Genomic DNA, 17212 nt, shown 5'->3' with positions numbered 1-17212 from the left:
ACGTTGATTTCTGCCACTACATTTGTGTCAAAGTTGTCAAGCGAAAAGTAAACCAAAATGCGCCATTTTTGTTAATCAATAAGAATTGAGTATTTAAAACACCTTCAGAAATCGTACTAATTTAGTCCGAAAGCACAGAAATAATGAAATAATGAAAACAACTTAATTTTAGTTGAGCTTAATCCTGAAACCGATCAATTAAGGTCTAATACATATCTGTTTTTAATACATATGGTACGCTTTCTTATATCTTGCCGGTTACTACAGGATAAACTGACTATCTAACGATTGGTTCTCACCTATATCATCAATGGTAGAATCTTGCCGAAAAATTTAAAAGTCTATTTATTTCAAAAATTTTCTTGGTTTTTACAATCTAAATCTTACTAAAAAAAAGTTTGTCGATAATTGAGAGTCAGTGTTATATTAACACAGTTTTTCTACATAATTCGGAAGATTTTGTTAGGCTGACTCAAATTTCAATTAATGATCCCTCAAACTTACCTGCCTCAATGCAAAAATTGTTCAAAATTTTTGTTTTTAGCAAAGTAAAGATCATAGAACATAAAAAAAGTTCGAACTCGTTTTTGTCTAATTTTATCGAATGGCACGTAATTTTGAGAGCGCCTGATTCTGGATAAAAGTCAAAGTCAAATTACCAATCAATTTCGCTGAATTCGAAACTTCTTATGAAAACTTCTTATGAAATGAACTTTGACAACTAATTCAGATTTTAATTTTTAGCATATAAGTTCCGATTCGTTCTACTAAACTTGAATGCAACCTTGCTCGTGACATATTCATCGCGCTAAACTCCATCTTGGTAACAACAATACAAAAACTAAGTTTGTTACTCACCTCACCTTTTTCTTAAGGTTATGGCCAATTTACACAATTATTATGTCATATTAAGGCTAATAGTCTATCTAACAACAAACGGAGCAACAACACAACAAACGCCGACTAGGTTAGACAAAAAAAAAGCAAGGAGTGGAAGCGAGTAGGAGAAAAATGAGGAATTATCAGACAGTTGAGCTAACAACGGAGTATATGGTGAATGTGGGAAATTTCTGCAGCAGTGGACGTTTAACTCCCTTTAGGAAACACGGGTAAGACATATTGCTCATCACAACACTCTTATTTCATCATCATCAATACCACAGGACTGCTATCGCCATCATCGGAAGTTACCAAACAACGAGACAAAGTCGAGGTGTTCAATAACTTCAAAGAGGCGATAACAACCGTGTGTACTGTTTTTAAACAACTCTCACTGCGAGGACAACAGTTGCATAACTTACGCCCCTGTTTTGCCGATTATACTGCGAAATTCAACAGCCAGAAAAAAGTGCTGAACTAAACTTTATTTTAGTGCCGCAAACGAAATTATACAAAAGTACCCGCTGCCAGATAAACTAACTCTTTAAGTAATCCCCATTCTAAAAGCGTGTTAGCTCGAGGAACTGAATATAGAAAATAAAAAGTTTTCAGCTCCAGGTTATTACAAAAACTATTACTAGTTAGTATAAACATAGTTTGTCAAATCTTAGTGTGCTAATTGAACCACATTCACCAACATATAAACACATTATGCCTTGAAATTGCTTTTGTCCCATTTTTTCCCTTTTTCTTCAAAGGCGTGTATTTGTCATTCCTTTCTGGAGCTGTAAACTTTCCATTCATTTGTTTATTTGTTTATTTTGTGCAATAGGAACCATATATTGGGATCAAACAGTCTTGCATTGAAAAGCCATTGTTATGAAAAGCCATGTTCAGTTTTGAGCAGTGTGAAACATTTTGCCTCAAGAGGTAACAAGAAGCAAGATCAAGGTCACCAGAGGTCATTCAGGCCAACATAGAGGTGGTGTAGGGGTCACTTGTATCAGTTGAAGGTCGTTTAAGGGGAAATTTATTATTGGTTAACTAGCAGCTGCAGTGTCATAACTGAACACAAATAATAGGCCGACAAACAGTTTGTTTGGATGAATTATTTGGAATATTTGGTGCTGCTTTTTGTTACCATTTTACACAACTGGTGTTGCTTTAAGACGGTTTGGTCCCAACTGGGTGTGTAATTGGGTAGGTGGGTGGGTGGGTAGTAGGTGGTGGTGGTAGTAGTAGGTGGGTGGGTGGGTTTGTAATTTCGCAGGTGTGCTCTTGAGTGCTTTCGGGACATCAACAAGAATGCACCTTGTAATTGAGCACTTTTGGGCAACTTGGCCCTACTGTAAAACAAACACATGTCATTTTACTGTTTTTCATATCAGATAATATTTTTTATATTTCATTTTTTTTTTCGAGTACGGTCGCCAATACTTCAGTAATATGGTACTGCTATTGTCGAACTAAAGAATTTTTGTTTTTAATGTAAAGCACATAAAAATACAGTGATCAAATTTCTTGAAATCATTCGAAATAAATACTACAAATGTCAATAGCTGGACTTGGAAAACTGGTAGAAAACGAGCATTGTAATTGTATTTCTTTGCGAACCCTCCAAAAAAACTGGCTTTTGAAATAATTTGCTCAAATTTTATTTCTCGAATTTCAAAAAAAAGTCCAACAAGCAGTATTGGTTTTCTAGTTAAATTTTACAACTACAATTGTCTTGGATCAAATTGTATTTGTTTCGAGCGGAAGAACTCACGAGTCGTCATTAAATCACAAGCCGTTCAATTCATCGTTCATATTCAGTTTTCTGTTTACAATTTTTGGAAGTAAGATGATCTTGCTGGCGGCATCAAAACAAAAACAAATTTAAAATTTGTGGATATAAAACTTATATTTCAAAATTTTTGGCAAAAGAGGTTTAAGTTTACTAAAAAATATTTTTTGTGTCATCCTTAAGAGGAACTTGTATATTATCAAAGTCATTGAATAAGTTTCTTTGACCTGAAACACTCATCAATTGATTAGACTTAAAAATACATCACGTTGATTTCTGCCACTACATTTGTGTCAAAGTTGTCAAGCGAAAAGTAAACCAAAATGCGCCATTTTTGTTAATCAATAAGAATTGAGTATTTAAAACACCTTCAGAAATCGTACTAATTTAGTCCGAAAGCACAGAAATAATGAAATAATGAAAACAACTTAATTTTAGTTGAGCTTAATCCTGAAACCGATCAATTAAGGTCTAATACATATCTGTTTTTAATACATATGGTACGCTTTCTTATATCTTGCCGGTTACTACAGGATAAACTGACTATCTAACGATTGGTTCTCACCTATATCATCAATGGTAGAATCTTGCCGAAAAATTTAAAAGTCTATTTATTTCAAAAATTTTCTTGGTTTTTACAATCTAAATCTTACTAAAAAAAAGTTTGTCGATAATTGAGAGTCAGTGTTATATTAACACAGTTTTTCTACATAATTCGGAAGATTTTGTTAGGCTGACTCAAATTTCAATTAATGATCCCTCAAACTTACCTGCCTCAATGCAAAAATTGTTCAAAATTTTTGTTTTTAGCAAAGTAAAGATCATAGAACATAAAAAAAGTTCGAACTCGTTTTTGTCTAATTTTATCGAATGGCACGTAATTTTGAGAGCGCCTGATTCTGGATAAAAGTCAAAGTCAAATTACCAATCAATTTCGCTGAATTCGAAACTTCTTATGAAAACTTCTTATGAAATGAACTTTGACAACTAATTCAGATTTTAATTTTTAGCATATAAGTTCCGATTCGTTCTACTAAACTTGAATGCAACCTTGCTCGTGACATATTCATCGCGCTAAACTCCATCTTGGTAACAACAATACAAAAACTAAGTTTGTTACTCACCTCACCTTTTTCTTAAGGTTATGGCCAATTTACACAATTATTATGTCATATTAAGGCTAATAGTCTATCTAACAACAAACGGAGCAACAACACAACAAACGCCGACTAGGTTAGACAAAAAAAGCAAGGAGTGGAAGCGAGTAGGAGAAAAATGAGGAATTATCAGACAGTTGAGCTAACAACGGAGTATGTGGTGAATGTGGGAAATTTCTGCAGCAGTGGACGTTTAACTCCCTTTAGGAAACACGGGTAAGACAAAATGCCCATCACAACACTCTTATTTCATCATCATCAATACCACAGGACTGCTATCGCCATCATCGGAAGTTACCAAACAACGAGACAAAGTCGAGGTGTTCAATAACTTCAAAGAGGCGATAACAACCGTGTGTACTGTTTTTAAACAACTGTCACTGCGAGGACAACAGTTGCATAACTTACGCCCCTGTTTTGCCGATTATACTGCGAAATTCAACAGCCAGAAAAAAGTGATAAAAAAGAGGCATAATTACGCACTTTAACCAGAAAGGCAGTGCTAGGCCAGCCTTTTTGAGATTATTATATCGTTCGGCAAGCATTAGCAGCTATTTCGTGAAAATGTTATACATTTGCTGTTATCACGAGTAGACACTATAAAAACTTTATTACTTGCTGGTTGAATTAAAGCCATTTTCTTAGATTTTTTACACTTCGTTCAGTAATCCTCTCAGAAGACATGACTCGATAAGTTCCGGTATTATTGAAAATCTCCCATTAGCTTTATGTTCTAATGAACAGTGAAATTTTTACAGCATTTGAAAAGTGTAATCTAATTGTTCCGATCCCAATTAATGGGGGGAGGAACTATATGCTCAACTGGTTTTTTTCAGTCAGCTCTGGCCGATCGATATATTCGACGTAGAAATACAGAAGTTGAATCATTAAAAAACTATGGAGCGTAGAATTGTTAATTAACAGAAACTTTTCAAAGTTGATCTTTTTCGATACGTTCTTCATCTTTATGGAAGCATTCTCATTTTACCGTAATTTTGTTTGCACTTAGCATTATTTTCTACAAATTTTTGATATTTTTCACAATTATCTCATTATTAGCAAAAATTTTGTGTTGTTGATGACTGTGAGACTGAGTAGCGAGGCTCTTAATAGCCTCATTGCAATATTGCAATTGTCACAATCAAAATATTTTGGATTATATTGGGGAAGAATCTTTTTTCAAAGATCTTCACATTTTGCAGTTTTTAAAAGCCAATGAGAATTCAAATTCGAACAGTGTAATGGATAACGCTAGAATTGTAAAGATTTATGCGAATTTTTTTTAAAAAAAATTAATCACTTGCTGGAATTTGACTCCCGTATTTGCTGATTTTTTTACTTTTGTTTTTCAAACTTTTTTTTATACGACTGGGTCCCAATTATTTGTGGTTTAGTCGTAATTACTCGTATTCGCTGTCCATTTTGCTTTCATGTCTTTTAATTTCAATAAAAACCATCGACAGTCCTAACAGAAAAATATTAGAAAGATTCTTTAATGTTTTATTGAAGACTTTGAGAAAAAATCACAGAATATCGTCCGAAAAATTAGGAGAATTTTTTTAGTTGTTCCAGTTTTTTGTTCGTTTTGAGGTAGAATCACCAAAGTCGACCACTGAACGGCCAATTAGTGGCTCTGATGAGGTAATCTTTTACTCGTAAAGAGTTTTTGGTATTTAAAACTTGTATTTGCATAGCTTCAACAATTTTTAATGGATTTTGGTATCTTTTTGTTATCCTTTTCAACGCCGAAAATCAATAATGGCAGGATTTATTGCGCTTTCTAACAATTCATTGGCAATTATTTTTATTTCGCGCAGTCATTAACATGTGGTTTTTGGGTTATCGTCATCATGCATTTTCATTATAGTTTTTTTCTGCTAATGGTTTGACCTGTTTTTGTTGTTTTTTTTTGGTGGTCCGTTAAATTTCAAAAATAAAGAGCAATGAGCTTTGTGAGGAAATATCGACAAAATATTGAAATTTTTTTAAGAGTGATAGTTTATGCTGTTTATGACTTCCAAAATTCTTTGTTATCAAAAATCTCAACTGAATAAGTTTTTTGCATATTTTTTGAAGCTAGGCGAAATAAATCCTCTATTTTAGGACTCATTGAATAATACTATGCATTTCATTACTATTTTTTAAAATAAACATTGCACTTTGAGCTCTTAGCAAAACAGTTATAATCAAGTCACTTCAATTGCGCTCGTGGTGCCATATGCATTTCATTTACTTGATGAAGTTATTGACTAAGACACCATATATTTTTCGAAATTTATCATTATTTTTCTTAAAACCTAATTTCAATTGTAGGTATTTATTTATTTGACTGGTTTTTAATTTGGTCACTTTGTTGCCTGCTGCTCTTAAGAATGTTTTGTTTTAGTTACTAATTTTAAAATCCGGTAATTGTTATTTATGGATTTACGTGCTTTTTCAATTTTACGAATTTATTTTCAATAACTTTTGAGTTTCCTGGAAAATTGTTTTTTTGTCCTTTTAAACATCGTTTACCTGGCTGTTTTTCCGCAAGTTGATTGTTTTTAGTGCTAAATTGAGCGAACTTTACAACTCTAAAATGATTTATTGAGAAGTGTTTATTATCACTGTATTTCAAAATTTGGAATCTGTTTTCCTCTTTGACAAAATTTAGTTGTTTACTTGACCATGTTTTAATATTATTCGAATGTGCAGCAAGCGTTAACAGTTTATATCGTCAATAAACTATGCAACTGTTGATATAAAAACAAAAGTTTTTAAAAACTTTTTTTCATGGCTGGTTCCATCAAAGCCACTTTCTTAGGTTTTCTAACCTTGTTCAATGTTCCTCTCAATAGACATGACTCGATAGGTTCCAGCTTAATTGAATGTACCCAAGCGTGTCCGGACAAAACAGTCCCAAATTGCAAAATATTCCCAGACAAAACAGTTCCAGACAAAATAGTCCCAATAAAACTCTATCTTTAGTTCGGACTGTTTTGTCCGGGACTGTTTTGTTTGGGACTGTTTTGTCTGTTCACCGTACCCAAGCGCTGTATGTACTTATGGACGGTGCAATTTATGTAGCGTTTGATAATTTAATCTTATCTAATATTTTTGCGTTAAAACCTTGGCCGAAATTAGTCTTTGATCAAGAAAAAGAGCTGGGACTAATTTCTGATTTGTTTTATTGTTTAACTCTGCTACAGAATTTACGAATTAATAATCTTGATCCGAATAATAAAGTATATTTTGACGCTGGGATTCAATGCTTGGATATATTTGCACCTCAGACTGGCTGAAGGATGTACACTTTGAAAAGTTTTTGCCAACTAAATATTCAAACAATAGCAGTAAGAACAAATTTATTACCCCGACTGACTGCCAATGATAATGCTCGGCAAAGAATCTAAGAAATATATGGTTCCCTGTATTTGTAAACATTCTTTCCACTTCTTAGTCTGAAATGTTCTTTTGAAATTTTGGCAATCATTTTAGGGTGATGCCACGAACTGTGCAGATATTAGAGTACTGTTTTTTGACATATCGACTTATTAATTTGTCACCACATGTTTTGAAAAGCAGTCGTCTAGTAAGTGTTCATTTTACCAGCGGATGCGGTTTTAGTGTCCGATTTCATTTCCGGCATGTTAAGGAATATAATAATAATTATTGGACACTTGAATCATTGGACAATTTTACTGTATTAAAGGACAGTAATCACATACCACTTAAAAACAATTGATGTTTTATGCAGAAATGCATAGTAGATAGTTCTTTCTTTCTCAAGAAATGTCAACGCAGTTATACAATACTATCTGATGATACCAATTGATAACCATATATGAACCCTGTCTTATTTGATCCCGGGTTTGTGACCCATCACACTACAAACCCTCCTTCTTTTCATCTGTCCGTTTTAAAATGAGTCCAGTTGAGATTACAAGTGCGGGTTAATGAGGGAAGCGGAAAACAGTTGCAGTGGGTTAGTAAACAACAACAAAAATAAAAAAAAGTAAAGGAAACAAAATTTCATTACCGTTGAATGGCTTTTTAAGAGTCATTTCTGAGCCGAGATCAATTAAAAGAAGCACACTATGTGCCCATTTTCTCGTAGTTTTTGCTGTTCTTTACTAAAGAGGCGAAACCCATTTTCTTATCACACTTGAAAATTAATTTTGATGTATGTTTTTGATGTACAGTTAAGACTATATTAATATATAATTTTTTTAAAAAAAACACTAAATTATTTACTTAAAAACTCGACCTTACATTAGTAAAAGAAAGTTTCAAATTTTTCTGCACAATTCTTTTGTACAGCGTGAATATTTACAATGTAACTAAATCAAATACTTGTATATCAATAACTTTTGGGTATTCCAAAGATGTTTTCCAAAAACGCTCTTTCATTTAAATTTTCAAGGACGCTCTCGGAAACTTTTTAATTCTGGTTTTAGGAAGCAGACTATTATAAATTGAAATGGCTCGTGCAAAAAAGAATCGGCTAAAAATTTCGTGTTCTTTTTTATATCAAACATAACTTTCTTTGACCTCTCGTGTTGTTATTTTCTCATGATAGAGAAAATTTCATTTTTATATACTGGAAGATTGTTGCTGAGTAAGCGAAAAAAATTGCGCAACAATACTTTAAGAGAAATGAAACTGGTAAGATTCTGTTACGAGAGATCTGTGGATTGATCGTGCTTTCCTCTAATAAAAAACGATTTTTTTCCCCAAGTCAATTGTTTTTCCAAAGTTGCGTTTTAATTTTTTTGTAACCTTGCCAAAACTAAAACTGAAAAAAAAATTAAAACTGAAATTACTTTAACTAAATTGAACTTAAATGTGGCTTTATGTTGTAGATTTCAAACTTTCAGATCATTATAAAAACACTGTTTCGATTAAATTAGTTTTTCATCAATTTTTCATGAAAATATGGGCATAATTACACGAGAAATTAGTTTAAATAAACATTTCAGACAAGAGTATACTACGACCATTGCAGAATATTTGCAAATCAATACATCGCAGCAAAAGAAAAAATTACTTAAAATTATATTCTTTTGAATTGATCCATAAACTTATCAATTTAACGGTGAATGGAGAAACAGAAACTTTCAAAATAAGCAAAATATGTCATTATTTGTCATTTATTTATAGCGATATGATCTAATGATTGTCTTTATCAATTCCATCGTTAAAAAAATTAAATCTGTGCTGGTAAAAATATTGATGTGAGATTTAATGACTAGCTTTCCTTTCTCAAAAACCAGAAACTTCGTGAAACCCTTATGTTATTTAACCAGCTCGTTGAGACAAAATTTACGGTCTTGACTTGGGGAACAAATTTAAAAAAATCATTATTTATTTTTTTCCACATCTGCCGGAAAATTATTTGAAAAAACATAATTTCCGAAATGTAATTTTTGAAAGGGTAAATTGAACTAAACTAGCTTTAATTAACAGTCTTGACAAGTTTTGATGACTTGCGTAACTGTTTTTCTAAATGTGTTAAATTTTGTTTTCTTCACAACACACTCCGAAAATTTTCAAACTGTTTTCAAAATCGCATACTACTATCAGAGAACATGCATGTTTTTCCTCTGGCGACAACTGGGAATAGAAAACAGGAACACAGGATAGGCGGCAACTGGGAATATCGCGAAAGCAAATGGCAAAACTGAATAGCATACAAACTATATATAACTATTTAATCATATTGCGCACTTGAAAGCCACGGACACAGATTACGAACCAGGTAAAACTCGTGTTGAAATTACATTGATGGCCCAGTTCACAGTCGCCACCCATCGTGTGACACTTGAGACCTTTCATCTTATACAAAGAGAGAAATTAGAAACTGGAATAAATTTATTTCAATTGCTATTATGAATTGGAATCTATTCGCAGTTGTCACCTGTTTCAAGTCGTGTTTTGTTCCCAGATGTCGTCGAGCCACCTTTCTAACCTAAGTCAACAAATTCTTTAATTGTGCGACAGCAAATTTCTGAGCAGACTTTGTTGCCTAGAAAATTTAAGTAAAGATTGAACATGAAAACTTACTTTATGCCATCTGTTTTACACTTGCAGGCAAGAGCCAATCTATTTTTTCTCCTTTCAATCATTCCAAGCTGTAATTTTTCCACAGTTTTGAACTTTTTGATTTTGAACGTTTAAACTTTGCAATTCGACCTTTCACTTGAGTTGGAAAATAAAAAAATATAGCTAATAGAAAAATTTCTAGACAAGCTGGTAAAAGAATAAACATCTTGGTTTAATAAACAATTTGGTAATTAATTAGAAAAGATCTAAAAATGAATCAATTTTTCTAGTGCTGGATTCTTTTAGCTGTTAATTTGATATTTAAAGGGAATTTGTCATCAAGGTGAATGTGTTCCTACTTTTTCTTTTTTAAAAAAAGTGATCTCCGCTCAGAAACGTTTCGATTTGTAGAAAACCATGCTTTACAGAAGTTGTCAGTGTGTAACAAAAAGACAGAAAGAAAGAAAGAAAGAATGAAGGCAACATACGTCATCAAGTTCGTTATTGACTTCGTCATCGTCATCGTCCTCGTCTCCGTCGTCATCGTCATCCTGGTCATCGTCGTCATCATCGTCGTCATCTTCATCAGAATCATCCTCCCCTCCCCCCGCGCCCCGCACCGCAGACGACTTCCCCCGCCTCCTCCGCCCCCGGGGAGCAGTGCCGGCACGACTGTAACCACTGCGCTGCAACATCACACAGGTGTCATTGGGAGTGACTGATGGATTGATTGGCACCACACAGGTGTGACCATTCATTGAGGAGGTCGGGATCGGGAGTAGAGTTCAAGTAGACAGTTCAAGTGCGTTTGTTTGTTTGTTTGTTTGTTTGTTCACGTGCGTGTGAGCGTGTGTACTGGGAGTGCATTGGGCTCAGGGGAGCAGGCGCAACCTCTCTCTTTCTCTCTCTTCCCCCTCCCGCTCTCTCACTAATTCCTTCTCCCTTATTTCCTTCACACCAATTTCCTTCATTCCACCATTTCCTTTTATCTGATAGAGTGTTTGCTACCTTTCATCTACAATTGCTAACTCCACAATGCAATTAGAGAGCGTCACTAACAATCGGCATCTAACATACAATGAGTATGCCTGCATGTTGTCAGTGTTGACTTTAAAATGACCAACACTGCTATCATTTCGTCATGATTGGTCTTTTATGGTGGTATTATAACCTATAGTTATAACATTTAGTTATGACAGCAGCTACAATAGATGTCGAAAGTTAAACGCCTTTGGTGATAAACAGCTATAAACAGCAGCAGCACTCGATGAAATTGGACAGAATACACATAAACACCTTTTTGATCATAAACAGCAGAAGAAACAGCAACGCAAGCTATAGCATGAACAAAATCATAGAAGATTACCCATCCTGAAAATTATTGAGACAAACCAAGTGGGTGAAAGCAGCACTTACTGCCATGAGGTAAATAAACTGCAGAAATGGTCATTTTTGTTTTCTTATTTGACTTCTCGGTTGTCGAACCATATCGATTTTCAATACTCAAAAAATTCTAGAAAATTTGTCAGCCGTTGGACTCATTTGCTTCAAAAGAAATCATTTTGTTCTACATAGTAAGATACCATTGGTTTAATAGTAATTTTTAGGGTTTTTCTGGGAAAAATTATGTGACATAATAATAATCGACACATAAGCAAAGGAGTTATAATTTTCAAAAGAAGGAAGTTTTAAAAAAAGACAGGATTGAACAAGTAAAAATCCATCTCTTCTGTTCATGTCCCAAGTTGCATTGGTTCACTCTCATATTCAAATCAATTTCATTCCTAAAAAGCAGTATATGCATAGTCCATTTACTTTTATTATGGAAGAAATGGATCTCTTAGAGCTTGTTATAGACGTCAAAATTGATTTAAACTGAAATATAACTTTTTTGCATCTTTTGTTTAATTTTCTGTAGTAAACTGCCGATAGATGAGTTCAACTGTGATTTACACCGTATTTTATCAAAAAAATCATAATTTTAAAGGAGCAAAGATCAGTAGGAAAGATTAAATTGTTTAGACAAAATTGCTTTATAGAAAAGATGCACATTAATAAAATAATCTTCTCAAACTTCGTTCAAAAGCAACCAAAATTTTGTGCGTGCTGTATATTTTGCACTTATGTTGCACAAATAGTTTTTCATTCAAAACTATTTTAACATGAGCAAGCTCTTACCCTATTTAAGCAACATATAAGTAATTGACTTCACTGTTAAAAATACTCACAAACTTAGTCCAGTGGTCATCAAACAACTCCAACTGCTATATTTATAATGTTTTCGATTAAAAAAAACACTGAAAACAGAGTAGTATTGTAAAACGACATCGTTTTCTCCTAAATTTTGAGCTACTGAAACTCTAGTTCACGAAATTTGTGATTTTTCAGAAGAAATGATGTAAGACTAAAAATTGAATTAATTCTGACATTTAATTTTTTATTTAAGCGAATTATAGTACAAAAAGGAACTAAATTTCAATTATCGACAGAATAGCATTGTAACAAGAACTCTTAGTTTCGAGCTACTGGAAATCTAGTCAATAAATTGTTGAATTCTGAAACACATATTCGATTTTGAAATTCTTATTTAGCATTGACCTTTAAAAAAACAAAACTTTGAGGCCTTGTTTTAATTCTTTTTAGCAGGTCTGTGCTTTCTTTTATAAAATTTATTAAGCTGACGACAGAAAACTGCTTTTAATAATAATAATAACAATAAATTGTTTTCGGTGTTACTTCTTCCTGTGGTGCCTCATGAAACAGAGTGAAATATAGTCATTTTTTATTTACAATATATTAAGTTCAGAAAACATGAAACAAAACTCAGTAGAAGCCTTCTAACAACTAAGCACCGCCTGGTATGAAGTTTTTGTTGAACCGGTGAGCAAAGTCTTTGCAACCTATTGTGGACAGTTTTGTCACCTTTTCAGTAGAATAAGGTAGAAAATTAAGGAGTTTTGCCGGCAGTTGTTGTGCTCCAATTGAAGTGATTTCACTGTTAGTTGATCTTTTACTTTAAAAAAAGTTCAAATGTTTCGCGCAACTTCTCTGCGTACTAATTTTTTTAAATCCTTAATTTTCAAAAGTTGAGGTTTTAGTGCACCCGTTTAACTCCCTTATTTCATTCAAAATTAATTTCAAAAGCTCGTATAGCTGCAATCTCTGTGCCATAAATTTTTGCCGCAAATATGAAGGTCTCAACCGAATCAATTTTACGTTTTGCATATATAATTCTCACTAGATGTTTAACTGTTATTCAATTTCTTGATATCACTCTTCGCAGCTGTTTTTATCGCATCGTCTATGTTAAAAGTATTTTTCGCTGCAGACTGTCCAATTGGGGTTTTAAACCTCGTTTTTGAAGAGAAAGTTGAATACAAAATTTGAAATTGGAAAAAAAACAATGAAAAAAATCTTGGTGGATTCAAAGAACGAACAAGTGCCCTCAGCAAATAAAAATTAGTTGCTAAATTGAATATTTTTTACGGTTTACTTTGAACTCAGAGCTACTTCTCTATATAATAGGGTTCATATACTTGAGATTTTTAGGCTTTATAAGTAGCAATTAGATTTAGAGCTATTTGAGGCAAATAGAAATTTTTAAAAAATTCTGTTTGATTTTTATGAGACGAAAATCGAAATGGTATCAGCAACCAAGATTTCATTTAATATATCCTTTCAAATCTCTCGAATTAATCTCTGAAGCACACATGAAAAAGACGTGATTGTAGTCATCATAAATATCATAAAGCACAGCACGTTAAATGAAAATAAGTAGAGTGATCACTTAAAAGTAGATGGCAGCTATCCACAAAATATTTCTTCACTCGTGCTAATCAGAAGAAAAACCATTCGGATCATTCATATCATTCATTTCATTGTGATGTTTGGTCATACTTTTGAGGTGTTCAACCCCCTTACCGGTTCAGACTCTTCATTTTTTAATGACGGACAAGAGCGCGGTTGTTGTTGTTTACCGTCCAATGTCGAGATCTGCATTTCAAGCAAATTTTGATCAATTAACGATAGAGTGTGCGATTTTAAAGGGCATACAAAAAACAGCGCAGATCTTGTTTATGATAGTTTACCAACCAAACAACCTTGTGTGGTCCACTCTTATATAATTTTTGATTCTTCAATATCAATAAATATTTAGTTATAATTCATTAATATACTGGGAATTTCATTTTTAACGCTTCGTATGAATATGTTATTGCTACAAATATATAAAGGCGAGGTGATTACGATGTGTTTAGAGACTTGACAATTCAGAGTTTAAAATATAGACTTAATTAAACTTGTTTGAGGACGTCGAGGTGGTATTCATATTTATAATAACTTCAATAAAAATTCACAATTTATCCCCCTGTAAGCTCTATTTGGATTAATTACACCTTCTGTTTTCTCAATATTAAAGGGTTAGGGTTCTCCTGTTAACAAGATCCGACTTAATATCTCAATTTCATTTTGTGTATGAACAACGTAATAAATGCAAGGCAATAGAAAGCAAGATTAAGTGACAGAATGACGAAGTTAAAGCACAAGTTCACAAGATAGCGAGAGAATGAAGGGCAGCTCTGATAGACTGAATAGTAAAAGAGGTCAAAAGGTCAAATGTTAAGTACAGTTTGTCCCGCCCGTCACGTGATGTCCACCGAAGTCTTCTGATCTGTTTTTAAATTAGTTCAAAAATTCTTTGGGGAAAGTACACTCTTATTTTCATATATTTTTTTTCAATATGCAGAAAAGCATGGTTCTTTAAGTTAACCGGGTTCATTTTTCTAATAGCTTTTGTTATTGTGCTCTCATTAATTATTAAAGCAAAATCTAAAGTTCTACCAGTGTTCTCACGCTGTTCCTACAAATTAATTGCGCAAACTTTTTTTGCTAATTGCTTTTTCGCTAATTAGTTGTGAAGCTACTTCAAAATTTTCTACATCAAGCTACTCTTTAAAATGCTTTAAAATGTCTAATTATGGCTGTAAATTTACCTCTCAAATACACATTAGTTTAGAAGCTACTGTCAATTTTTCTAAGCAACTATAGCCGCAATAGTAAACCTGTCTTTTGATACTGCAGCAGGTAGGCAGTGCCAAAATAGTGGCTGAGAAATCCTCGCTGTCTGGGTGAAGCTGCCTTTGTTTGGAGGTCAAACAAGTGACCTTCACATTACCATGAGATAGGTGCTGATGATGTTGATGAACAAACTAGAAAAGATAGAGAGATTGACTGCTGTGAAAAGGTCAATGAAGTTTGAACAGTTTTGAGGTATTCTAATGAAGAAGACACGACAGCGTGAAATAATATAATTGGTCACTGCACAAAAAATAACTGTTTCCGGTATTTTCATCTGAACAAATATTTTCTTACAATGAATTTTCGCAAATAAATATGAGCGAACCAATTTTACTTGCGTTTAGCCAAATTGACTCGCGTAATATTGAGGGGTCAAATTTATTACTGATCGCTATTACTTGAAAATGGAAACAGTTCAGAATTGTTCCTAAAAATTAAAATTATATTTTAAACTGCTACAGATGATAAATTTGAAAGCAATGATTATTAGGTTCCCATAATTCGGAGCACATTTCGAAATTGCTTGGTGCAAATTTGGTTCAGTAAAACACTGAGCATCGTTGAAAAACTTGACAATCTACAACCCACCCGAGATTTTCTTTGAAAAAATCCATTTCGAACCAACGTCTCTATCTTTGTGTCTCTATCTTTTCTCTCATTAATTTTGCGCTAATATGTGGAATTTGGCCACAGACGACGAAGACCTAGTATAGTTACCAATTAGCATAATTGTTCCTTTGTCGCTCAAAGCATAACAATGTTTCAAAAGTTTCAAAAACTGTTGATTTTTGATTCCCGCACGTAAGCAAGTTTTTCAAGGATGTTTTTGAATGACTTCGAAGTAAAGAAATGTTAAAGGTTCCGGATCGAGCCGAGAATTAAAATTTTTTCCTCAATTTTATTATTGTTTCGTGTTTGGCGGTTCGTTTTGAAACCTACAAGTATGACATAAAGGGTCCCAATTTTCTGGTCAAAGAACCATTTCACGGTGCGTTCAGCTTTTTGCAATTTTTCGAATGAAGCTCAATTGACTTCCAGCTATATAAATGCAACGTTCTCTTCTCAAATTTGAGCTTTCATAGTTGAAGGCTTTCATCAGATCTTTTAGATGACAATTCAACGTTTAATCTCAAGCCATACGTTTCTTCTGTTTTTAGTCTTGCGAAAACCGGTTTCAAAAACTAGAAATTATTTTTTGATAAACTAATATTAATTTGTTTTTGATCAACTTAATTGGGTCTGTTAAACTAATGTTTTTAATTTGTTAAGCAAATTAGTTCAATAGTAATTTCGGCTTTTATTATTTATACAGTACATGTTTGAAGTTATTATTAATCTGCCAGTTTTGAGGAAACTCGATCCGGAAAATACTGCGCAATGATGATATTTTAGCACTAATGGATCTCTAAATGATTGAAGCGAATGATTGAGCAATTAACAGTCTTCTTACACCGCGCATATCACAACTGCAATCTAGAATCTTCTAGAACAATCGCAGATGCGCTCAACAGCACAAAATAGAAATGAGAGAAGAGAGAAATGGACAAACAAGACCATGAAGATATAGCAATCGATCAGTTTCCTCCAACCCCCCCCCCCCCCCCCCATTGCTAAATTGACAAAATGTCTTCGGAAATCTGCGATCAAACTTAGGCACGCTTTTTGATCATAATACCTACGCGTTTAATTCGTTTTACATTGAATTGGTGCAAAAAATCGATTTTCCGTTTTAATTTATTGCTAGTGTGCATTACGCAATTTGAACTGAATGAACAGGTTAATTATTGATGAACTATTGAGTATCCTTTTCAACCAATTTACCTTTTATTACAGGTTTAACTTTTCATCTCACCCAATGGGAGGGGAGATTGATCAATATTAAAGAAATTGCTAATACCAGAAAATAGCCTGAACTACGAATTAGTAACATTCATCACCAATAGAGCAAGCAAAAATTTGCTTTCAATTTGCAATGCTGGCCGATGAAAATTGAAAAAAGCTGCATATATAAATATTCAGGCAACATTGTGGGGTGAGAGGGGGGTGGGGTGGGGGTGGGGGGGGGGGGGGTTGAGGAGGAAGAAGATGGTTTGAATGATCACTACTAATAAGTGCAGTCTTCGACATCTACGAGGACATTGTCACTTACAGAGTCGTCCTCTCCCCTCTCCTTGTTACTCTCTCCCCTCCTGCTCTTCTTAGTCTGTTCAGGTGTGTTTGGGGGTGAAAAGAACTGGTGGTAGAGCACACTGACCAGCTCACACGCCACCACAGTTGAGGTGTTGGATCCTAT

The 17212-nt window shown here is 33.6% G+C and overlaps 1 protein-coding gene across 1 annotated transcript in view; it reads right to left on the bottom strand.

The window, feature by feature from the left end:
* The window catches only part of LOC142340504 (uncharacterized), a 38858-nt gene that overhangs the window by 21277 nt on the left and 369 nt on the right, over window positions 1-17212 (bottom strand). Inside the window, exons 2-3 of the mRNA XM_075391079.1 lie at window positions 17069-17208; window positions 10332-10529 (exon numbers count right to left, since the gene is read on the bottom strand). Of these exons, the coding sequence (XP_075247194.1) occupies window positions 10332-10529; window positions 17069-17208 (338 nt within the window). The remainder of the gene's footprint in view (window positions 1-10331; window positions 10530-17068; window positions 17209-17212) is intronic.

This window comes from Convolutriloba macropyga, chromosome 5 (assembly GCF_964194025.1).
Source record: "Convolutriloba macropyga chromosome 5, txConMacr16.3, whole genome shotgun sequence".
NCBI classification, from domain to species: Eukaryota; Metazoa; Xenacoelomorpha; order Acoela; family Convolutidae; genus Convolutriloba; species Convolutriloba macropyga.
This window is presented reverse-complemented; position numbering and strand designations above follow the sequence as displayed.